The sequence below is a fragment of the Erigeron canadensis genome, chromosome 1, assembly GCF_010389155.1.
Source record: "Erigeron canadensis isolate Cc75 chromosome 1, C_canadensis_v1, whole genome shotgun sequence".
Taxonomy (NCBI): Eukaryota; Viridiplantae; Streptophyta; class Magnoliopsida; order Asterales; family Asteraceae; genus Erigeron; species Erigeron canadensis.
This window is the reverse complement of record NC_057761.1, coordinates 3,129,457-3,154,603: the sequence shown is the minus strand read 5'-3', so window position 1 is coordinate 3,154,603 and position 25,147 is coordinate 3,129,457. Positions and strand designations below refer to the sequence as shown.

Sequence of the window (25,147 nt, the reverse complement as noted above, 5' to 3'; positions counted from 1 at the left end):
TTTTTTCTTTCTAACGTTAGTTTCGATTTAGACGTGCTCGAGACAATTTTAACCAGCGACTTCCTGAACCTCCAACCCCCACCTCATGGAAAATACCTTAAAATGGGAAACCCAATACTCGAACATAAAACTTTGGGAAAAACTCACATCCGGGACCTACATAGTGGATATTTAATTAAAAAATGAAAAATGTCATCCAATGAAAAGGTGTGATGTAGCAAGAAAAATTGGGAGATTTTCATATATGTCCTATTTTAAAAACATAATTACATATATGCCCAAAACATGCTTTAAAAACATTGTATTTATGCATTAAAAACTTGTACCTAAGACATATATGTAATTATGTCTTTAAAATGGGATATATATGAAATTTTCTAATAAAATTAAGTTTTAGAAGCTGTGTCGTAAGTGGTCGAGGGGCTTTCTTTTTTGGGGATATATTAATTTAATCGATCGAAGTTATGGTCAGTTGGTCACTTCATCATTCTTTGGTTTGATAATCTTGACCCGTAATGTCTATGCTTGTAAATGTAAATCTAAACTATTTATGGATCACAAACCATTGATTTTATATAATTAAACATAATGGAAACCACTCTCGACTCAAAGGGTTTGTTGTGACATCAAAGCTACGATTTTTCATTGGATTATGCATCGGTTAAAATGAATAACATTCCTTAAATTAAATAGTATAATTTTGATTTCTAGTTTGTATAGTATATATGGTTGTATAGTTTTGTCTCCCTTAAGTTTCTAGCTAGTGCCATAGTTGGGCTTCTTTTGAAATTTGTGGTTTAAAAGAAATAAGAAATGTAGTATTTCAAACATACAAATTAAAACGTAATACTATGTTGAATGAAATAACATCTTTAGTGGGGCAAATAATTGATACGATTTATGTTTGCAACCATTGGTCACCATTAATAAAAGAAGCATTGAGAAAAAGAGAGGCTTGAGTGTCATTGAGCTTTTGGGCATAGGGAACTCTCATTGATGAATTTGCTCCATCACCCGTGCACATATACTCTCCATAGAATATACTCCTGTCATTATATCGATCGATCAAAACAGACCTTCATCAATTTTTTTTTTACTATATAGTAAATACCGAAAACGTATCCAAATGCGATAATAATATACTTACTGATCTCGTGTGGGGTCATTAAAGTCATTCCAACCTTCAGGCGCAACTATGTCAGTCATATACGTGTAAGCGAAAATAACTTTAGAGAAAGGCCTCCATGCTCTCCCTAACCATATCCTTCCCGTACCACCGAGACTACATCTCACAAACGCAAACCCACTGTCTTCTTCCGCAGATGCTCTTCCGTGTGCTGTTACTGCTCCGTTTATGCTCTTTTGTCCTACCGGTACCGGTGGTGCCATTGAGATCAACTGACAATCCTACACAAATCTACCCAATTATATTAAACGACTCTAATGGCCTTGGCTACTAGATAAAACTACTATATGCATTTACATATAATTACAATATAAATATGTACCAATATATGTTAAGTGTCGATCGATTGAGACTTATTGATAGGCGTACATAGTCTAATTCCCGTGGCCGTTTTTTAACCATTTACTTGACTACCTCAAGATATTTACTTAAGAAGGTTTTAAAGTAACAAAATTTCTAACTGTTATAAATATATTTAGAAAATAAATTGAATATAAAATATATGTTGATAGGCGTATAAGTAACGATTGTTAATATATAATCTCCATTGTCAATTAAATCAACCCTTTTAAGGCTAATGTTTTGCACAATATAAAATAACTTATATTTGAAGTACGGTTACATATTTTACTCTACCATGCAAAACCATACATATGAGTGTCTTTTAATCAAAACTTTCTATCTAGTTTTGTTTCTTTTTTGGCCGTACCTCATATAGCGATTTTGCATTGCCGAAAATGAAGTCAATTGAACCTTGGATATAACAATCCTTGAAGTAATGTCGACCTCTATCATCATGAAGTGTATCTTGTGCTCCAAAAAATCCACACCCCCAAAATGAAGCTTGATCTCCTCCTACTCTAATGGCTACTGCTTGCGCTCCGACGTCTCCTGGCTTAGGTATCGGAGCCACATTCTACCATTGATCAAACAAATTTGACCATTAAAAAAAATCTTGTTACTAATATAACAAGCGTACCCAATGTTATTTTTCACAAGGTACCTTGTTACTACAATATTTGAATGTGTTGTTATAGTCTTGCATACATACCATGAAACTAATGTTTTTAGCTACGAAATTTGTAGAAAATACTTGCACGGAGGCACTGTAGAATGTGCCATGCGATGAGTTAGCCGTATCGTTCCAAACAATTGCTGTCGAAGTATATCCTTGCCCTTGAAACGTTATATTTGGTTTCGTCCTAGGGATTACTACCTTTTCACTTAAATTCGACATAACGAGTAAGTCAATAAATATAATATCATGATAATATGTTTATTCACTTGCCATTTTGTAAAAAGGATCTCTTTTTGTGTAATGTACTAAAATGCTAAAAAAGACAACAGCTTACAAGTAAATGCCGTTATTAATCCATACGAGAGTTCTTTTAGGGTTGTTCGTGATAACTGCGTCAATTGCTGATTGGACAGTCGTAAAATTACAACATCCATTACGATCAACGCAAAAAGTCGTCGTGCTATTGGTATCAGCAGGCACAGAATCACGCGGAAAATCATCACATATGTCGAATTTCTTGGCCTTTTCGCCATGATGGTGGTGGTGATGACCATCTAACTTTATACTCGTAATAATCGATATTGGAAATAATGTGATATCCTTAAACTCCTTAATGAAGTTGTTAACATACTCCAGATTCGATGATAGAAAATGTGTGGTGGCTAAAACAGCAACAAGAAGGGATAATATATCTGTGTATCGATAACTCATCATTTTGATCTTGAGTTTTCAATCAAAAGGGTGAATGATAGAAGGGTTTTAAAACTAAACCACTTGAAGTACAAGGATTTGATGACATGTCTTGCAAAATACCCTGTCCCTATGCTGATTACAACCCACCAACACTTCCTTTAATTATATAAAAACTTATTTCCACTTCTTGTGTAACCTTCACAGTTAATGTTTCGGGAACAATATAAAGTATATTGTGTTGTTTAATTTTTTAATATGTCGAAGGCAAACGAAATAAACACGTGTTGATTCTCTAAACATGTTGCCTCGTGCTTAACAACCTTCCTAGCTTCCGCCCTCAAAACTGTCTGGCCCAAGCCACTGTCCCGTAGCCCCACCAATGGGGACACCCCAGTGAGGTCGACGCATGCGTGCACGACCAGCCAAACGCATGGACGTCCGCAGGACGCATGGTACGTATATCTCCCGCATGACCAGTCAGAAAAATAATATGGGCTTCTTTTTTGGCTGAGATTCTGGCACGCCTAAGCACATCCCATAAAACATCTCTAACCCAGTCTGTTTGTTTTTTAGAGCAGGTGCAGAAGGTGGTCCACAAAGACTCACAAAGCCCGAGGAACCAAGGATCTGTATTCAGTAGAATAGGTTTTTCGATTCAAAAAGGGATAATGGCGCAACTTATTATTCGCTTACCCATTATTCAGATGTAACTTGGTTTTTATTCATTAATTAATAAACATATCATCTAAAAATAAATTAAAATTTTGTAATTGTCTATTTAGCGTCTAGCGCCTTGCTAGCTCGCTTTTTTAATATAGTAATTCTGTTGTTTAAAAAAAACCCTTATTTTCTAAATAACACATCAAAGTAAGACTTATATTTAAAATTTTATGTCTTTAAACTTCTAAGAACCCTCAAAAATTCATTGTAAAACATACCCATAATCTAATTTAAATTAAAAGATGGTTATAAATCAACAAAGATAATTAATATTGTTTGGTAGAGTTTTATCTTATGTCTAGTAGACTAAAAGATGGTTATAAAACCCTATACAAAATCATATATGATTTTATTCATACATCTAGACAAAAAAAAGTGAGTTCGGTATCATTAAACATATTCAAAATCATATATGATTTTGTATATGCTTCCGTACAAGTAAACTTATTCAAAATCAAAATTGATTTTAAACATATACTATGAAAAATTTATTCAAAACTATATATGATTTTACGCATAAACTTGAGACAAGACAAATGAGTTCCATACAAATAAACCTATTTAAAATTAATTTTGATTTTATGCATACAGTGTGCAAAACTTATACAAAATCATATATGATTTTACGCATACATTGTCAAAAAAATATACACATTGAGTTAAACTAAATGGCTTCCTTAACAAATACTACACAAATATATGATTTTACGTATACATTGTTTACAACAAATACTACATTCAGAATTAGGAAGTTGAATTAACTATTAACACTTCACAAATATATAGTGATCAAATTTATTATCAAACTCTGTTTTCGACATTCCATCAAACACCTTGTATGCAATACTCAATCAAATGTGATTTGGTTCTAAATTATATATAAGAAACTTCGGTTTAGACATTTTATCAAACACTTTGTAAGCAATATTGTACCAAACAACAAAGTCAATTAAATACTAATAAAATTAAACAAATTCAATAATAGATCTATGTAAAATCAAGTATGATTAGCTGTATGATCAGTAAATACGTATATATAATCAAATTTGATTGAGTACATACACTTTGGTTTAGACATTTCATCAAACCCTTAGTGGGCAAACCTCAATTTAAAAATTTTAATCAATAACAACCAAAGATACAACTTCTTATCATATGAAAAAACAAAAATGATAGAAAAAAACTACAAATCATGGATAAAAATGGTTTGTTTGTCTATTTTTTTATATAAAAAACACAAACTACATAAAATATCACTCTAGTGATATCTAAAACATCATCCATTTGTTGTTGTTGCTAGTGGTTTGAAATGGAGATCGACAAAGAGAGGGAGCGCAAAAATGATGGCAGACACGGTGGTGGTGGTGGTGGTGGTGGTTGTCGTCGTCTGTGGAGGGGAAAGAGGGAAAGCGTGTGTGTTAGTGTGTATCTATGTGTTCTTGTGTGTGTGTGTGTCCATCAGGAATAAAGGAATGGGAAAAGAGGAATTTTGTATTATTTAACAAACTTACAATAATACCCCTTCGTGTTTTTATTTTATTTAGGAGGTAAATGTTAATCTCAACCATTGATGAGATTGATCCAAGGGCTAAGAATAAACCCTTAGGATTCAAGAAAAACTAAGGTTTCATTTGAACAAATACCTTTAACTATTAACCGTCTAATCTTTCATACATCAATATCCCTCCACCACCCCCCACAATATGAAATAAAAATGATGATTTGAAAAGACTTATGATTACCAAAAAACGTAATGATTGGTTAAAATGTCCACATTCAGTTAAATCAAATTAAGATATTATATGTGTTTTAAAATAGCTTTTTTTTAGAACAACATTTAAATTTTATTAAAAAAATAGTTTGTAAGAAGCTACTAAGTACAAGACACGATCCAACGAACAAAAGAAAATAAGGAAGTGAATAATTATAATGATACAAAACAAGAGAGATCCCAAGATAACGCAAAAAGAATGACTTCCCATGAACAAAGCCGGACACTCGTTGCATCATACCACAAATGAAAAGAGATCTAACCGACATCCTTTGTTCGTCTTTTTAAAGCACCGTGAAGGAGAACAGATTCCTTGATGCTACCATAATATCTCCAAATCTTAGAATCACTAGGAAAATAATCTTTCCACTTATGTAGTTGCGCAAGATATCAACCTTTGAACATCAACAGAGGGGTCTTTATAGCTCCAACGGTTTTCATGATCTAACTCATCAGAAATTAGAGAACCAACATAATCAAGCCACGCAAAACAATAATCTTCAGCAAGTTTTAGATCAGTAGCCCGAGGCGTAGATGGAGACTACGCACGAAGACAACTGTTTCTGTAATCTGTTGTTAGGGACTTCATTGATAGATTGATCTTGCTGTGGTGATGCCTCATTTGCACCCTTTAAATTCTCATTTGCATCAGCTTTAATAAGCCTAACCCGGCACTTATCTTAATGTAATAACATGTTGAGCATAAAAACATTATGATCATCCAAACCATTATTACGATGAGCTGGTCGTTATTCCATAGCACCACTTCTTCAAAGAGAGGATAACTCTTCTACAACTTCTCGGATACTAGAGTTCTAATTAGCTTCAAAAGAAACCTTATTCGAGGGGATAACATCCACATTATCTTCAATAACACCATTACCAAAATCACCATCAAAATGATCATTACAAAGATCCAAATCAAAAGAAGCACTTATAGCTGATCTGTCATCACTTTCATAGTTACCATTAAGTGAGTCCTCCAAATCAACACCATTGTCCAAACCTGTGGCTGGGGAAGATAGATTCAGAATATCGGGTTCCCAAACAATGAACCCTCTAATCCATATGTCGTAAGTCTTATCATCCAAAACGACATTCAACTCTTCATAGATAAAACTAGTTGATTGCGTGATAACACAAACCTTTCCCATTGAACACACTTCACCTCATTGAGAGGTCATGAAAATGTGTTTCCCCCATGAGCCCAATACAACCTGGAAATTAATTTCAAACGATGCACCTTTAGGAATACCTGTCTCAACCCACACCATACGTTTGTCCAGGCAAAATTAACAGAGGGAGCTTTAACACTAAAAAACGTGTGTTTAAGAGACTCACTAGATAAAAAGAGCTCTCTGGATTCAAGTGTAGTAAAAATGACAAATCCATCACATCAACGAATTTTTCCGTCGTGAAACCATTGTCTAACATAGGAAATATTATTGGGCTCATTAATTTTGAGTAACAAATCATGAGAAAACTTATCCACTGACTCAGAATCATTAGTGAACTAGAGATTAATTGTTGTTGTAATCATAACCATTGGAATCAAAAATGCCAAAGGAAATCGAAAGTGGAGTTGGCGACTTGATAGTTTCAAAAGGACTCTCATTGGATTGTGAGTGAAATTGATGGTTAGGAGGGTCAAAATCACATTAAATATTTAAATTTTAATGCTCATTGGAGGTTGGATTTTATAGTAAGGTCTGAGGAGTATGGTTCCTAATGTTTAGGTGGAAGAAAGTTAAAAATAGCTTTAAATAAGAAATATACAAATACGTTTGATGATAATGGTTAACATGCAAAATTTTGACATGTATCGAGTCTATATCTCATTGTTTTTTTTTTCCGTATTTAAAATATATTATATAGTTTACAGAACTTATTTAACTTAAAATATAATTTATTAGGGTGGACGGAGTCGTGAGGGGAGGGGACCAGTACCGGGCCGGTATCGGATGACACACCGCGCCGACCCCCCAGTACCGGTGGGGAGGGGAGGAGTTTGGGCACCACTGTGCCGGTTCTCTTGCCTATAAAATCGACCGTTACATGCTTAAAAAAAAAGAGGAGGGGCCCACTCACCAATGGTCTTTTCTTCTTCTTCTATATCTATTTCTCTTTTTTTTTCTTCATTTTCATTCACACAGCAAACTCTTTTTTTTTTTTATTTCCTTTCATACTTACACAAATCACACACAAACATATATCATATATACATATATACTTTATCAAACAACAATCATTAATGTGTTGAACCAATCTCCTTTGTTCAATGGCTTTGAAGACGGCACAACACCGTTGGTTCCTTTCACTGTAAATGGAACCGAATATAAGTACCCGTATTATCTCGTGGATGGGATCTACCCAAAATATGCGATGTTTGTGAAAACGATTCCTCATCCAACCAGTGAGAAAAGGATTCGATATGCTAAGGCACAGGAGGCTGCAAGGAAGGATGTGGAGCGAGCTTTTGGTATCATAAAAAAAATAGAAAATACTTAGAGAACCGACACGACAAATGGAAGAAACCCCCATCCGTAAGAACCGGCACCACAGCCATCAGATGATCGATGGGGAGAGATACAGGACTCAAGCGTTCACGAAGATCTTCGGATGGATCTCATTGACCATATTCATCGCACATTTATCCCAGGCATCGATCGCTAGTTTATTTATGTATTGTGTTGTCGTCTCGTTTAATATTGTAGTTTGGTGTTTTATTTTGTTGTTTTATTTAATATTGTATTAGTTTTAATTTATTAAATAAAATGTTTTAGTTTTAAAAATAAATAGAAATGAAATCAAATAGAAAATGTTGGGGAGGAGAGGAGATGGGTGGCGAGGTGCTCCTAACAAAAATGGAGGGGAGGAGAAGAAAATTCGGGGAGGGGAGGGAGTGGGGAAACCCTCCTCCACCCTTAAAAAACACTAGTTTAGTTTAACTGAGTTTTGAAAAAGATGTGTATGACTAAATGAGTAGAAAGTTCAAAATTTTCAGGAAAATAACGACAACCTAAGAAAACTGCAGTCTATCGCACACACATGTTTTTCAAAACTCAGTTAAAATATTCAGGAAAATTTATAAATATTTTAAAGGAACGAGCTCTGAGCTCAATTATTCCTTCCAATTATTCTTTCATGTATTGACAAGTTTGTATCATTTTTTTTCGATTTTTTGTGAATATTTTATTTACACACAACTCATTTAAACTGCAGCCTATCACAATCCACAAAACCCATATATATTTTTATACTATATACCATACGGTCCATACCTTTGTGGAAGTGATCAGCTTCAACTTTGGAGCAGAATTCAACTTGTTATTTGCTTTTCATCATCTTACATTCCACTTTAGTCATTAAAGTAAGTAATTCAGAATTTTGAGACTCATACCTTAATTAGTTTGAACTTTAAGCCTCTATCACTGCAAAGTGTTTGTATTGTGTACTAAATTTGAAGGGTGTGATTTTCTTTTTTTTTGATATGATTATTATTGGGAATACTTTTATATATAGGCAGATTAGTAGAATCCCCATTTTCTCTGTTTAGTATATTTGTGGCAGAAACCGGCCTTGAAATGACTGCCTGCCTATCCATAATGTGGCTATTGGGGTGCCCAGGCTTGAACCCAAGACTTTGATTTTGTGTTGTTTATGGCGAATTGGGTCTTTGTTCGGTATATTTATATGTTTCATAAATGTGAATTAAAATACTTTTACTAGGTGACATAAAGTAGTTGCCTTTGAATGTGAGTTCGTTGAACTTCAAATTGTTTTTGTTTAGTATACCGGATTGAGTTTCTAGTCAATGCCTCCAGGTCTGCTAACGAATGGATGGCTGTAATGTTTTCCCCGAGAAGGAAGTTGGAGCTGGTCTAGATGCCTTCGTCGAGGAACAATATGCTTCTCTATCTAAATTATATAAAGAATTCACAAGCATGTCTACCATTGACAAAGCATGGACCTTTAAGTCTTCCAATGGTATTATATACACTCACTCTAATTCTGTTTTTATATCTTATTGACGTGCTATGTGTTTTTCGGGATTTTGTGTATGTTTGGATATGTTAAGAAAGATACAATTATAATGCAGGGCAGGGGTGTCATACTATGTTTTCACTTAGCCAGCCAAATCTTTTAGCCAATAAGAAAAAGAAGCTTATGTTGTCAAGTGTTATCTCTGAAGATTCTGGTGGTGGTCTAGATGTTTCATGGGCACCATTTCCAGTTGAAGTTACGGGTGCATCTCTGATGGCTCCGTCACCATCGGGCTCAAAACTTCTCGTAGTACGAAATCCGGATGATGATTCACCTACTAAGTTTGAAATTTGGGGGTCATTGCAGTTAGAGAAGGAAATTCATATTCCCCAATCTATGCATGGTTGTGTGTATGCAGATGGATGGTAAGTATTCCCATCAGGAATCTTCAAATGTTAAAAACTTCTTAAGTCAGGTGTTTAGATACCTGTTTTGAAGATAAGTAGCTCACACAACGATTATTGCATTGCCTATATCATCTCGATAGATAAGAATCTGAATAACGAAAAAAGGGTCTCTAAGGCAAATTAAGTGATGAATATCGTAAAACGCGATATTGTAAGCTAGACAAAAATACACCATTCTATTTTGATAAAAAAAAAAGATTACTCTGGATATACCTGGCAGAGATGAATCCAATAAAGAATCATGCTCCAAGATGACTTCTTTGTGCATTGGTGTTGAATACATAATATTTATTGTACTAGTTTTGACCCATAAAATAGTTTTATTTTGTCATTATAGAGGAGTGTTTTTGAGAGCTGGCTAATGTCAAATACTTGCATAGAAGTATGTAACTAGTCAAAATTTGTGTTCATTTTGAAAGGAGTATTAAGTTATATCTTCTGATGGATCAGGTTTGAGGGAATTTCATGGAGCTCTGATGAAACGCACATTGCATATGTTGCAGAAAAGCCAACTCTATCCAGAACAACATTTAATGATATGGGTTATAAAAAAGACGGAAGTTCCACGGATAAGGATTTTAGTAGCTGGAAAGGTCAAGGGGATTGGGAAGAGGACTGGGGTGAATCCTATTCTGGGAAAAGGCAGCCTGCTTTGTTTGTCATTAATATCAGAAGGTTACATCCACCAGAAATTTTCATTATTTGAACTCTTCAAATAAAAGTTCTATTATCCTTTTCCATGTTTGCTTCGTTATTGCAGTGGAAATGTTCGTGCTGTAGATGGAATCGAGAAATCTATGAGTGTTGGACAAGTGGTATGGGCTCCAACAACAAAAGGGGTACATCAATATCTGGTCTTCGTTGGGTGGCCATCAGACTATAGGAAGCTTGGGATGAAATATTGTACAAATAGACCTTGTGCCTTGTATGCTGTAAGGGCTCCATTGTTTGGATCGGCAACTAGTGAACTTGAGACAAGGTGGTTATTCACTGATATGAAGAAGCCTCATCTTCAAATACTATATTTTTCCTGTACTTGTTTAAATGTATTGCGAGGCGTTAGCATCTGTCTGCTGTTTTTCAGAGAGAATGCGGAAGATGCATCATTGATAAATATGAGTCAGGGCATAAGTAGTGGTTTCTTCCCACGATTCACGTGAGTGTGCACATCGTTCATTTGATGTAAAGCTCTTTTCTCAAAAATATATGTATATATATATAAATCTTGTACTTTTCTATTTGTCGCAAGCAAGTCATCATTCTTGTACAAGTGCTAAACAAACACTAGACTTACAAGAATGAGTAGTTTTGGTAGTGCTTTTGGCTGTCGACACATGATTATCAATACCTCTATGTCTTTGGTTTTCAGGCCAGATGGGAAGTTTCTTGTATTTTTATCTGCCAAAAGTGCTGTAGACTCTGGGGCACATAACGCTACAAATTCTCTTCATAGAACTGAATGGAAAAGTGAAGGGCAACCAAGTCCTGCCAAGATTGTTAATGTGGTCAGTTGATACACGCATCTGTCTAGTTTAACGATTTCAAGCCCTTGATTTGCTATTTATGCCTGTTGGTAGGATCAAAATTCTTTCAAACTGTTCATCATGATAACATATAGATTGATGGCAAGGCCTTGATTCGGGTTATTTAGATTCCTTTATTTTACTTATGACAAAGAGTCAAATATTTTACTCAATTTGTGTAGGTTCCTGTTGTGATGTGTCCCGAGGATGGTTGCTTCCCCGGGATCTACGGTTTTGACATGCTTACCATGCCCTGGCTTTCAGATGGATCTACAATGATATTATCTTCCATTTGGGGCAGCACTGAAGTAATTATATCAATAAATGTGCTAAGGTATATACGTATAATCACACTCTTCCTAAAGATGTGCCGGTTGCACCATAGCTTTTCTAACTAGCATTTCACCCTATTTGTAGTGGGAAAGTTTCAAGAATCACTCCTAGTGATTCAAATCATTCGTGGAGTTTACTTACACTTGTTGGCAACAACATCCTTGCTGGTAGTAAATTATTAAGTCGTTTGTACCATTCCTTTGAATTTGCTACACTAAATAATGACTCATAATTCCTTACAAATTTTACTAAACAGATATATGGTTTACTGTTCCTTGTTGAAGTATGTAGCAGCCCTATAAACATCCCTCAAATCAAATATGGTACTACCCTAACCAAGGAAGAATCCGAAGATGTTGTTTGGCGTTGGCTAGATGTCTCACGCCCTATATCCAAATGTCAAGAGGAAGTATGTATATAGCTGTTTGAAGTTCTTTTGGAAACACTCGGATTAATTCATTTCTGTTTATATTTTGAGCAATGCCCTTGATATGATTTTAACAGGAGAACCTTTTACTGTCTGCTCTCCAATATGATATATTGAAGATACCTGTCAAGAGTGACCCTGAGAACCACACGAAAGGTATCCGAATTCGAGTAATTCCTAAAATTATCAAGTACAAGTGCATCTAAGACTGGAGTTTGTTTACCCAAGGTTTCCATGTTTGAAATCCATTAAAGTTACCCTTAGATGCAATTTTCCTTTATCAAAAAGATAAATGTGATTATAAGCTTCCACAATTTACGTAATTCACTATGCGGATCCTGGTTATACGGTGTAAGGAGCAACAAGGGTCTAACTGTTGGCCCCATTACTTGATAACCATGCCCACAAAATGAACATAAGTTTTGTCCCACTCACCCGCACTGAACGCTTGCCAAACCTTTTTATGCTATTTTTTATTTATTTTTCGAAGTAAAAATAAATTGTTAACATTCTTTTGAAAATACAAAAGCATACTCAAAACATTATTTTAGTCGGTTGCTAGATATTTTTGGAATCCACTTGGTGTTCTGTATCTCGTATGCTCTTGTTTGATTTGTAGCAGTTTTAGTAAGCTTGTAACTTTATTCATTTTAGGTGCCTGCAAACCTTTTGAAGCAATATTTGTATCTTCAAAGACGAAGCAAGATGTTTGTGACCCACTGGTTGTAATCCTTCATGGAGGCCCACAAGATGTTTCACTAACGAGCTTCTCAAAGTCCTCAGCTTTTCTTGCTTCAATTGGCTTTAGCTTGTTAATTGTGAACTATAGGCAAGTCTTCTGATTTCAAATGTTTCGATAATCTATAAGTTATCATAGGAGACTGCTTTCTGGATCTGATAGAACAAGATTCATCCAATAAAAGTAGTTTGCTTTGACCTCTAAGGTCAACTTGATGCCTCTCAAGTGGAAAGTTTAGTGTAGTTTCTCACAAAATTGACATTACTCTTTTCTTATTTATCCTACATGTTCTAAATGCGCTTTATCGGCATTTGTTTCTTGGAACTTTTTGTAATCTTTATCAACCTTGTAGTTCCAATGCCTTTGACTTTAAAAGCCAATATATCTGCTGTTTTGTTGAGGAGAGGGAGAGTCTGCGCTTTAACACAAAATATATCTACAATGTATTTTATTAGTGTGTTAATTTCTTAATTTCTTTCATTTTTGTTGGAAGCAATTCCTTACTAGCAAGGTCATTGCAGAGGCTCACTTGGATTTGGCGAGGAAGCACTACAATCACTTCCGGGAAAAGTCGGATCACAGGTGCTTCTCCTTTACATTTTTCTACCTGTGCTTTTGTCGTGTTTTGCCCACCCACTGGGATTACTTCAGTGAGTTATTTAACATCAACTTATAAAGAAAAAGTAGTTGAGTTGTTTATTTTTCCAGAAATTTGGATGGCCCAAAACTTTATCACACATATTTTAAGCAGAATGCACCTAAATTCCAAATCTTCGAATTACAGTTTTTCACATTGTACATTTATTGACCATTGGCGAACAATTTTCAGTGATTGATGATAATATATCTTTTGTCTTCACTTTGAAGAAATGGACTTCCATTCTCTTTCTTATTTTTATTTTTTTTGTATGAAGGATGTAAACGACGTCCTTACAGCTATAGATCATGTCATTAACATGGGGCTTGCAGACCCATCGAAAATAACGGTGGTGGGTTTGTCACATGGTGGTTTTTTAGCTTGTCACTTGATCGGTCAGGTATTGTATAACTTGGTTCTTCTACTTGTATTTTGCATATCCACCTATGATTATTTTTTTGAGGTATAAGTTCTGCAGGCGCCAGATAAATTTACTGCTGCTGTTGCGAGGAACCCTGTTTGTAATCTTGGTTTAATGGCTGGTACATCAGATATACCAGATTGGTGCTTTGTGGAGGCATTCGGAAATGAGGGGATTTCTAACTATACAGAAGCCCCTTCACCAGAACTCCTCTCATTATTTCATGAAAAGTCTCCAATTTCACATGTTCAAAAGGTTTGCTTTTGCCAGTCCTTTTTACATATAAAGTTGACCAACAATTTTAAATCTTTAACGACGACCCACTTTAGTTTGTCTTACGATTCTTTAGTGAGACTCTTAGTGTATACAAAATTTTGACTTGGACAACACTTATATGTTGACAAACATCCAATGATCTTTACATTTAAAGTTGATATCTGATGTGAATCATTAGGTAGTAATAGTGGCTACATAGAATGCTTCCAGATTTCTTTTTTATTGTGAATGCAAGCTATTCCGTCTATGCAATCCATTGTTATGCCCATGAGAATAACCACTGGTATAAAAGAGTCTACATGACTACCAGTTTATCATTAGTTTTGTATGTTTATAATTATTTTGATGTGCATTTAGCTTTTTACTAATTATTCAATATTTCCAGGTGAAAACTCCTACTCTATTCCTTTTAAGTGCTAAAGATCTCCGTGTCCCGATTACAAACGGATTGCAAGTGAGTATTATTGCTTTGCATAGTATCTGCAGATTCATTTAATTATTTTTCTTCTGGTTTTTAAAATGAGCAGATTATGATATTTTGTAGATGGTAATGTCTTTTTAAATAGGAGTACATGTGCATCTGCATTTAGTTTATTTCATGTTGTGGTTCCATGGAGATGGGAAAATAAATAGATAATTGACTGACAAAATGAAGATGAGAAACAGAAAAAAGTGAACCTCGAGTCTCTTGTAGAAAGAAAAATTATTCATATAACACAAATGGGAGAAATCCTAACATTTTTTGTTATGTTCCTTTTTTATTATTCTTTTGTATTGTCATCTTGTTGTATGCCTGGAACTAGTGTGTAACATTTATGTGACATGTAAAGTTTGCACGAGCATTGAAGGAAAACGAAGTTCCGGTGAAAGTGATCATTTTTCTTGAAGATATACATCCCATTAATAGGTAAGTATTTCATATAAACTCTTTATGGTGTGTATTAACAAGCCTTCATCTGTCATTACATAGTAAAATGACCCATCTTAGATATAGTACGTTCCTTAAGAAGTCTGCTTTCACTTTAAAAAAGTCAACCTAATGCTTACGGACACATTCTTGGTTGCTAAATCTCAGTTATTTAACCACTTGGTCTTAGATTTAAGTGGCCACCTGGGGCCCTCTTTGGGGGTTCTAGGGGAGGGGATGTTGGCTTGGACACCAGGGATTGAATCTCAATTCCCCATGGTTTCGGGAATTTACCTCTTCAGACGCGTGCGGGCCCTGTTATCGCACCCTTGGTCTCCAGGGGTGCCTTTGGATTCCAACTTCTAGCATAGTGCCCGCTTAGATTTCATTGCTAGGATTCGAACCACTAACCAACTAACACGCTATTCTAAAAAAAATCTCAGTTATTTGCTCTAGTCTTGCCATGGCCTCATAAGTCAACTATCAACTTTTTCTCATGAGACAGAATGAGAATAACATGATTTTCTTAGAGATGTCCGTGGATATACTCCCTCCCTTCTATATACATATATGAATTAAAAATGTATGTGGAAATTTGCAAACTCCTGTTTTAAATTTTACTTCATATAACATGTTATTTTGTTCATGAGATATACATTTGTTATAACCTCTTGTTTCTATAAATGCAAATTTTTATCTTTTAGTTTAGGATTTGAATGTAATTTCATCCATCCTTTTCAATGAAATCATTAATCATATTACAAACCATCAATGGTTTTGCTCCATATTACAAAACACTAGAGTCCTGCTGAATTCATGTTTTTGCATTGCAGACCACAATCAGATTTTGAAAGCTTTGTTAACATAGGAATTTGGTTCAAGAAGTATTGTAAGTAATACATCAGTTTGGACTAGAGAATCAATCTATATATGTAAGTTGTTTTTCCAAATGTCTGGTGTAAATGAGGCCAATTCCAAATCTGTTGGTTTATTAATCTATTCTGTACAACAGTACCTTTAATTATTCAGAATTACACTTGCTGAAGCAACACTTTAACAAAAGTTCGGTGGCCTCCATAGACAAGGAGTAGTGTATGTAGCAATGTTTAATAGGATAACTGTTGTATGTCAATCTAACCAAAACACACACATGTAGTTTCTTGTTATATGTTTTCTTGTTAATTACTATATACTTTGCTTCGTGTAGTTCAATACAATATCTTTATCCAGGTTGGTTTAAATTTATAAATGAAAAATATGGAATAATTAGAATTTGAAAGGAAATAGCCCAGTGCCCCAGTCCCATCAAGTTACATGTCTTATGAAAACAATAGATCATATTCTTCAGAAATGCCATTTAATCATGAGTAGTAGGGACTTGTTGCGGTCCTGGATGAGGTTGAACATTCCTGATGCTCCTCTTGAAGATGTGATTAATTGGTGTGATAATCTCAAGATTCGTCTAGGAACTCGTCAAAGATATCAAGCCATATTGTTCATTTAGTGGTGGTTTATTTGGAAAGTTAGGAACAATTATTTCCATAATAACATCCAAGAGAATTGTTTGACCGGCTGGGTATCTTCAATGCTATTGTTTCCAAACCGTAATCGTAATGGGTTGTTGTCTGCCGGTCTTGGCTTCTTTGGCTCCTGTAATATTTGGATGTTATTTCTTTGATCTACTCGTTTTTCCAAAGAAAGATCCTCTAAAGTCAAGGATCAACTTTACCTATGAAGTTGGGTGTTTTGAAATAGAAGAAAAAATCAAGACCTGTGTTTCATTGTAGGTCCTTTATTTAATTAAATATATTTATTTCACCTCTCACAAAACATTCAAATTTATAGGTAAAGTTCGATCTTTTAACTTTAAATAATCTTTGATCTAAAAGGATAATATACTCTGATTTGGGATGCGTGGAATGAAGAAACAATATAATATGGATAGCTTGTGTCACATTTTGAATTGAAGCTCTTGTTCTGTTGGACGAAAGGGAGTAACTAATTTGGCTAATTTTTTGTTTTTTCAGTTATAATAGTTGCTATTATGCCCTCAAAACTTTTATGGACCACGTCCTAAACATCTTGAAGTAAAAGTTGTTGGCTCAGCTTTCGATGATGGATTTTTTGTTTGAGTATTAACTGTAATTAAAACAAGGTTTTTTTTTTTTTTTTTCCCAACCATTTTGAGGTCTTATGACATACAAATCAAGTATTTCATAAGTTAAAATGCGCATAAAAGGATAAAATAATGTTTTCATTTGAATTTTCTTTTTCCCAATCAAGCATAATGTAACAAATTACGTTATCAAACCATAGGCTCGAACCGCCATAAAAAATCGTCAAATGTCACCGACAAAAAGTAATTTTACAATCGCCACACGCATTATATTACGCGGGGAGTTTGAAGTGGATTAGGATTAGTTTGCTTTGAGATCAACTCACTTTTCACCTTATTATATATCTAGAGAATCATGGCATCAAAAATTCGTTTCACACTTTTTGAACAAAAAAACTTAATATTAATTTTTCGTTCTCGATCATATATATATGGCGGAGAATGATGGTGAAACCGTTGTGTTGATACCCCCTTCCAACAAGACAGTCGTTGTCGAACCTCTCAGCCTTGACCGTCCGATCACACAGCTAGAAGAAGAAGGTGGAAAAGCATGTCAATGCATGCCGATTACGCTTTCAATTGTGATGTTCACCCTTTTATTTGGAGGTCTATATGTCGCACACCAACAGCAATACTCTTACTCGTTGGAAAAATCAGATAAATATCGGGATACGCTGAAGACCACAGATTATGGGATCGAGTTTTACGTGTATTCGTTGAATATGTTTAACCACAATTATCCTTTGGGCAGTTTTGCAAGAGACGCTATCGAAATCATTGGCGAGTATAAACATTCCATTCAGAAACATTGTGGTGATGAACTCAAGCACCGCATACGATTCCTGGATTTTCCAACTCCTTTTTGTGACGAACTTGAACGAATGAGCTAGCACAGCCTTCGGAACACTACTACTACTACTACTGAGATTCTTGCTATACTACTTTTATCTTGCAGTCATGTTAAGAGAAAAGGATGAGATAGTACTTGCTTAAAATTATGGGAATGATAAAAAGTCAATATTATTAACAATTAATATAGAAAATATGAGATTCACATTAGACTATAAGTTTATACAGCCTTTGATATGAGAGGGAAATAAAATACTTACATTTTTAATGATTGTTATTATTACAATACACAGTTTAACCCTCTATTTATAGAGAAGGTTTATACTTTAATTTAGAAACTAAATTTCTTTTCTTGCTGCCAAAATCGATATCTTTTTATTCCAGAAAATGATGATTTCTTCTGATCCCCGCAATCTTTTCTTCTTTCTAACAAATATATCATTCAATTAAAATTTGGTGTAAATATAGGATTCGAAACCGACATAGTGCCGATTATCACGTCTGGGAAGGTCGAGTTGTCAACTGAAGTTGGTTATACGCATGAGTGGGGAGGCTCTATAGCAACAACGTTTAATCGAGAATCCTCCTATAGCGTTCCGGTTCCAAAATCAACTACTATCAAGGTGACCATGATGTGTACAAAGGCTGCTTGTGATGTCCCTTTCTACTACACTCAGACTGACCTTCCTTCTGGTCAATGGGTTTCCACTATCAAAGACGACGGCATCTTCACTGGCATCAACTCCTACAACTTTCGTTTTCAATCGCAAGTGGTTCCAAACAACAACCTACCACTAAGTCCATCAACTCCTCATGCGCCCCATCCATCATGGATAATAAATAATTTATGTGTTTGTGTGATTTTTATGCATGTTTTCATTAACTTTTGCTTGTTTGTCTGGAATAAGGCCATGCATGGATGAAGTCAATCAATTATGTAAAGTAATAATTATTATATGGAAAATCTTATAAAACATTTCTAACTTTCATATCAAAAACTTATAAATGTAATTATTTATATCTAACTAAGTTTTTTCATTTGAAAGTTTAATTCGAGATATTGTAGTTATTCGATTATTTCTAATTTTCATATTTTTGTTGCAATAATTAATCTTCTAAATGCAAAGTTTAAGTAAGCCTGTCTTTTGGTTTATATAAACTATATATTAATTATTACAGTATTATGTTTGATTGGTTATTCTATATATATGATAAAGTATATGTTCGTATTATGTGTATGGTGTGCTTTATGTGAACACATATTGCAATCTTAATTACTTATTCCTCTCTTAAACTTCAATCTGAAATCTCCATGTTTGTTTCTATACTAGTGCTAAGGCCCGTCTATTGGACGAGTAGTCTCAAGATATATAAATCCTATGATAAGAGCAACCACAGTGGGCTCGTTCCCACATTCGTCCATCAATGGAGGATGAGTGCACACCACTAGGTGTCACTCGTCCTTGGTTCGTTTTCGCGTCATCCGTTCCCACAGAAAATGAACTCTTCGGGCCCGACCCGTATGCGCATCCAGCTAAACCAAAGACTCCCCGCACTTCCGCCTCTTCCGATGCAAGCTCAGCTCCGTCATCATCAGCATCCAACATCGCAGCCCGACTCGAGAGGCATTGTAACACCAAACAGGATGTCATAGAGTCCCAGAAAGAGTCACTAGCTTGGATCCGCGAGGAAGAAACGAAAAGGACGATGTATTCGGCACTTTCATTCATAGGGACGACCGAGTTGGACGAGGAGGAAAAGAGGTTCATCAAGGACGCGAAGAAGAAGCTAATGGCAGAGTATACACCGATCATCCGAGGTCCCGACGGTGTTTAGTAGGTTTTTTAGTTGGTTTAATATGTTGTTTTAACTATTATTATGTACCAGGCAATTTCATTTTAATTTTCTAGTTTAATGTGTGTTGTAATTTTTTTTTCTAAGTTTTTTTATATATTTTTTTAAGTTTTTATGAATGAAGTATGTTTTTTTTTAATTAATTGAATGGTTTTTCTAAGTTTTTTTTTATATATATTATGTATTTTTAGTTATTTAAAAATAAATAAATGATAGGTCCTAGACTAGTTCTGACATTGTGGGTGTTTTGGGGGGATTAGTCCTTAAGCTGATGTCGTGCTGACAGGAACTAGTCCTTGGAGGATGAGTGCCTCCCACTGTGAATGCTCTAATTGTGAGATAAAAAGTGTATGACAAATATCATAACTTAATGAATCCAAAAGTTAAAGAAGAAACATATGAAAGTTAACTCCATATAAATATTGATTCCAGTTTTCCTTTTTTTTTCAACTTTAGTTAAATAAAAAGAGAAATAAAAAATGTATGACCAATATCACAACCTAATGAATACGAAAACTAAAAAGGAAATATATGAAATTAACTCCATATAAATTTGAGCTCTAAGACCGTCCTTACAAGGAATATCTCAGAACTCAAATACCGGCTATCCGACTCCAGGATTTATGGGGAGCGCAACATAGAATGCAACCATACTTTTGCAACCAACGACAGCCTAGACGAAACCATCAATCACTACAAGAAAAATGGCTTTTAGGGAGGAAGGATGTCCTCGCAAAATGTCCAATTGTCCTCGCAATAACTCTTTAGCGAGGACATGTCCTCGCAATAAGTTTGTCGCGAAAGCCTTCTCGCAATAAGTATTTAGCGAGAACTTTTTCCACTTATAGCGAGAACATTGACCAGCAAAAAAGAAAATAAAAAAGAATTGGAAATTAATTTTTTGCGAGGACAGACCTCCCTATAAATAAAATACATTTATTTTTATAAATCTTATTTTATATGTATAAATGAAGATTTATGTGCATTAATAATTAATAAATATGTATATACACGGTATATCGCTACAGTACATACGCTTCTTCTAGCGAGGACTATTCTCGCAATAAATATATATTTTTTTTGAAAAAGATGTCCTTACTATAACCTTTTGCGAGGACTCTCCTTGTTAAAAAAAAAATTCATTTTTAGCTGAATTTTACTGCAATTGCAGTTTCCCACCAGAATTTTTCCGGCAAAAATTTCTCCGATCAACTTTATGTTTCCGTTCCAAATTATAAAACACAACAATAACAATATCATTAAAGCACCACAATACCATAAACAACATCGACATAAACAAACAAACAATAACTAAAACACAAAAATTTAGTCTAAAATTAAACAACCAATATATTTACCCATACAAATATACAATATACAATAGTTACATTATTTTCATATAATACATACATCCTTTCAATCTTACACCACCTATTTTTGTAACAATTTTTTCATTTTTGTAGTTTAACCGTTAAAAAAAATGCAAAAAACAAACAAATGTATACATTTTAGTACCACTATAAGAGCTTCCTTCGAGATGATTCTTCCTTCAACAATATATTCATCTAATTAACTGTACACACAACATAACCATATAAAAAACAATTAGCAATTTGGAAATCTCGTAAAATAAAGATAAATTAATAAAATTAAACATCTTAAATAATGTATGTAGTTGAAAAATCCTAAAATAATTCAAGATTTTACATACCTTACAAAATAGAAGATGTCGAATGAAATATGAAACTTCATCTCAATAACACCAAGATCTTGGTTAACTGAAACTTTAATTAAAAACTATATTTCTGAAAAATTAAATAAACACATTAAGTAAACAAAATAAATTATAAAATTACCTAAAATATATATGAACTTACAAGAAAAGAGCATAGGTGAGTTTTTTTCCCAGTTGCCGGCAGCGACGGTTCTTGGCAACAAAAGGTTTTCCCGGTGCAAGCGGCGGCGGTTGTAAAGTTTTTCCGGTGGCAGGCGGCGGAGGCAGTTGTAGCTTAACAAGGAAGGCGGCGTTGGAAAGTTTTTTCTCGGTGGCAGGATCGGTTGTAAAGGAGGGGCGATGGCTGTTAGATTTTCCCGGCGAGATTGAGAGAAAGAAGAAGAGGAAGAAAGGAGAATGAAAGGGTTCTATTTTTGTTGAAGTGAAAAGTGAAGTTGAGATAAAGAAAGAGTGAGGATTTTCAGGGTAAAAAGTGGAGGGGGTTTTGATTTTAGGTGAAAAAATTGGAGGGATTTTCAATTTTTTTGGGGTGTAAACTGGAAGGACTTATTTTAGGTGAAGAGTTTTTTAAGGCATTAACTTTTACTAGAATTTTTATAACATTTACTATATTTCAATATATTAAAAGTGGGTTTTAATCATTTAAAAATTAAAATTTCCGTGAAACTAAAAAACTGTCAAACACATTGTGATCTGAATTTAACACAATGTGTTTTTAATATGTTTTTCGAAAACACATTGTGTTAAGTTCATATCACAGTGTGTTTGAACAATTTTCTAATTTACAACGCTATCAAAAACACACTGTGATTTAAAGTTAACACAACGTATTTTAGATTACACAATAAAAAAAATATTGTGATTTATCAAAACACAATTAAAACAATTCAGATCACAGTATGTTTTGACCAGTTTTCTAATTTTCAAAAAAAATTAGTTTTCAAATGAACATTTCATTATTAAAAGTAGTGTAAATCAATTAATATTTGTTATTTAATTATATCTTTTTAACATATAAAAATTATAAATAAAAAAACACAACATATATAGAATCGTGTATTATATATATAGGGGTTGGGTATTGTAAAACAAGTATTAGAATAAAACAAATAAGACATGATCTTGACCCTTGGATCATAGTTAAATTGATGCACGAAGATTCACGAAGCAATTGATACACAATGATTTTCATGCTGCACGGTGATCTTCAGTGAAGAAAAACCTATTGTTTTATTTGTTTAATTTTAATACTTGTTTTATTTTACCTAAAACATATATATATATATATATATATGGATGAAATACATCTAAATCTTATTAGTACATATCAAAAAAACTTAACATAACTTTAATTAATCAATTAATCATAGTTTTTAATTTCTCTAAGGGCATGTTTGTGTTTTTTTAGTCATTAAATTATTGAATTGATAAAGTGACTGAATAGATAAATAATGTCGTGTAGATTAAGTCAATATAATTATTTTTTGTTTGTTAAGTTAAAAAAGACAAATACTTTGATTTAACGGATTAAGTATTTTTAGTTAAGTCGCGATTTTTTTATTAAGATTTCAAACAAACATCACCTAAGTTAAATTATTAAACATGTGACCAAAATTATGTTATTTAAAAAAAATAATTCGATCTTTATTTAGTTTAACTAAAGCAAAATTCTTTATTTAATTCATATAGTTTAGCTATTTTATTTTATTTTTTAATCTCTCGTGTGTTTGACACTGGACTAAATCTATTTGGTATATGTACTATATGATATCTATTTATAAACTTGATTTATAATTTTATATAGTTTATGTTTTTTTTAATTATATATATACTTGAAAGTGTAGATTCATTTTATATGTATCTAACTAACTGGCCATGTATGTATCTAATTCGTGTATTTGGGTCAATTAGGTTATATATCTTTATCATTTGTACAAATATGGCAAATGGGTTGTGTTTGTTTGTCTTTCACTCGAATAGGCCTATTAGACCAGACCTTAAACCTTGTTTGTTGATTGATGTGATGTGTCATTTTTATATTTCATAAGTTTCATTTCTAATGTTAATCTAATCAATGTCAATATGTTTCTCAATCATTCATTTGGGCCTAACAGAGCAAGTATGTATAGAACTCGTGTAATTGGACCTATTGAGCCAAATATGTTTATTACCTAAATTAGTGTGCAAATAGGGCGCGTGTGTCTGTCTTTCACGCGAATGGGCTTATTGGGCCTTAAACCATGCTTGTTGTTTCATGTGTATATATGTATGTATATATAGAGAGAATTATGTCTCTCGCTCTCTCATAACATTCATAATCTTAGTGTTAATCTAATCATTGGGCCTAAATGAGCCCAGTATGCTTCTTAATTATTTATATGGGCCTAACAGGTCAAGTACGTATCTAACTCGTATAATTGGGCCTATTGGGCCAAGTATGTTTATCATCTACATAAGTGTGCAAATGGGTCGTGTGTGTTTGCCTTTCACTTGAATGGGCTTATTGGGTCTTAAACCTTGCTTGTTGTCTCGTGTGTATATATGTATGTACATATATAAAATTATCTCTCTCGCTCTCTGTTAGCTGTCATAAGCTTCATATCTAGTATTAGTCTAATCATTGGGCCTAAATGGGCCCAATAGCTTTCATAAGCTTCATATCTAGTATTAGTCTAATCATATCTAGTTAGCTTTCTATGTATAAAACTCATGTAGTTGGGCCTATTGGGCCAAGTATGTTTATCATCTACACAAATCTGCAAATGGGTCGTGTGTGTTTTTTACTCGGATGAGCTTAGTTTGAAAATAGTTTGAAAGACGTACCTAAGAACAATAATTAAATTAAAATACTTGTTTGACAATTCCGATTTCATGGTACGACCAAATACTATTCTAACTACTTGCTAGTCTGTTAAAAACTTAATCACGACTCAGATTTTCGTTAAATTCACTTTGCCTAATTAACTAGTGTTGTCTCTAAACTCACACTACCCTATAAACAAATTCTCATTAGATTTATTGTTTAAGCATTAATGACCTAAAGTTTGTGTTACTAGTTTATCTTTTATTTACCCGGCTCTTAAGTCATGACCAGATGACACCGATAATGGTAGAGAAAACAAAAGGGACAACAACGGTAAGTTTCTCAATCATTTGTTCGAGCCTAAAAGGCCAAGTATGTATATTACTTGTGTATTTGGGCCTGTTGGGCCTATTATATATATAACCCATGCATTTGGCCTTAAACCTTTTATTTTTTCACTCGTATAACAAGTTTAAACAAACAGATAAAAACCTTGACTATTTATAAATGTATATGTTAAATTATATACAAATGTTTTATCGTAATAAACTTATCTGTTTAATTAATAAGGTAATTATGTTTTTTTTTAATTTAAAAAGTTAAATAGCGTTGTTACTTATGTTAAAGATAATATATAATTTTATTGTGTTTAGTTACTTATGTTAATCAAATATATTTTAACATTACA

At 33.7% G+C, this 25,147-nt stretch overlaps 3 protein-coding genes and 1 long non-coding RNA gene across 7 annotated transcripts; 2 read left to right on the top strand and 2 right to left on the bottom strand.

Annotated features, from left to right (window-relative positions):
* Nucleotides 1-707: 707 nt before the first annotated feature.
* On the bottom strand, nucleotides 708-2,915 carry LOC122590048 (probable pectinesterase 8). Its single transcript, XM_043762415.1, has 5 exons — nucleotides 2,539-2,915; nucleotides 2,238-2,409; nucleotides 1,896-2,102; nucleotides 1,148-1,407; nucleotides 708-1,046 (listed from the first exon to the last, which is right to left on the bottom strand). The coding sequence occupies exons 1-5, from the start codon at nucleotides 2,913-2,915 to the stop codon at nucleotides 899-901; spliced, it is 1,164 nt and encodes a 387-aa protein (XP_043618350.1). The 3' UTR covers nucleotides 708-898.
* Nucleotides 2,916-8,480: 5,565 nt separating this feature from the next.
* On the top strand, nucleotides 8,481-16,319 carry LOC122604689 (acylamino-acid-releasing enzyme). Of its 4 annotated transcripts, XM_043777560.1 has the most exons (19): nucleotides 8,509-8,758; nucleotides 9,213-9,375; nucleotides 9,488-9,797; nucleotides 10,290-10,514; nucleotides 10,600-10,818; nucleotides 10,924-10,995; nucleotides 11,209-11,344; nucleotides 11,545-11,696; nucleotides 11,780-11,862; nucleotides 11,980-12,104; nucleotides 12,200-12,278; nucleotides 12,777-12,951; nucleotides 13,383-13,443; nucleotides 13,776-13,898; nucleotides 13,977-14,174; nucleotides 14,581-14,649; nucleotides 15,026-15,102; nucleotides 15,936-16,034; nucleotides 16,115-16,319. In XM_043777560.1, exons 2-18 carry the CDS (start codon nucleotides 9,225-9,227, stop codon nucleotides 15,997-15,999), a joined length of 2,319 nt encoding a protein of 772 aa, XP_043633495.1. In that variant the 5' UTR covers nucleotides 8,509-8,758; nucleotides 9,213-9,224; the 3' UTR covers nucleotides 16,000-16,034; nucleotides 16,115-16,319. The 4 variants fall into 4 exon arrangements, with proteins under 4 accessions (XP_043633516.1, XP_043633508.1, XP_043633501.1 ...); XM_043777566.1 differs by having other exon boundaries at nucleotides 8,494-8,758; nucleotides 15,044-15,102; nucleotides 15,936-16,319; XM_043777573.1 differs by lacking the exon at nucleotides 15,026-15,102 and having other exon boundaries at nucleotides 8,493-8,758; nucleotides 15,936-16,319.
* A 1,330-nt stretch (nucleotides 16,320-17,649) lies between these two features.
* On the top strand, nucleotides 17,650-18,108 carry LOC122589950 (chaperone protein dnaJ 49-like). The gene has a single exon (XM_043762314.1). The coding sequence runs from the start codon at nucleotides 17,650-17,652 to the stop codon at nucleotides 18,106-18,108; it is 459 nt and encodes a 152-aa protein (XP_043618249.1).
* A 3,161-nt stretch (nucleotides 18,109-21,269) lies between these two features.
* LOC122604728 lies at nucleotides 21,270-22,095 on the bottom strand. Its single transcript, XR_006324537.1, has 3 exons — nucleotides 21,799-22,095; nucleotides 21,633-21,726; nucleotides 21,270-21,494 (listed from the first exon to the last, which is right to left on the bottom strand). It is a non-coding gene; the product is annotated as an uncharacterized LOC122604728 (long non-coding RNA).
* Between the last annotated feature and the right edge of the window lie 3,052 nt (nucleotides 22,096-25,147).

Bases quoted from the DNA above. Each gene is read 5' to 3' on its own strand.
- LOC122590048 (XM_043762415.1), bottom strand. From the start codon at position 2,915: ATGAGTTATCGATACACAGATATATTATCCCTTCTTGTTGCTGTTTTA. The intron at 2,410-2,538 runs GTAAGCTGTTGT...GTCGAATTTAAG, and splicing joins ATTAATAACGGCATTTACTT to TGAAAAGGTAGTAATCCCTA. The intron at 1,408-1,895 runs GTACGGCCAAAA...AGATTTGTGTAG, and splicing joins ATGCAAAATCGCTATATGAG to GATTGTCAGTTGATCTCAAT.
- LOC122604689 (XM_043777560.1), top strand. From the start codon at position 9,225: ATGGATGGCTGTAATGTTTTCCCCGAGAAGGAAGTTGGAGCTGGTCTA. The intron at 11,345-11,544 runs GTCAGTTGATAC...CAATTTGTGTAG, and splicing joins CTGCCAAGATTGTTAATGTG to GTTCCTGTTGTGATGTGTCC. The intron at 14,175-14,580 runs GTTTGCTTTTGC...CAATATTTCCAG, and splicing joins CAATTTCACATGTTCAAAAG to GTGAAAACTCCTACTCTATT.
- LOC122589950 (XM_043762314.1), top strand. From the start codon at position 17,650: ATGGCGGAGAATGATGGTGAAACCGTTGTGTTGATACCCCCTTCCAAC.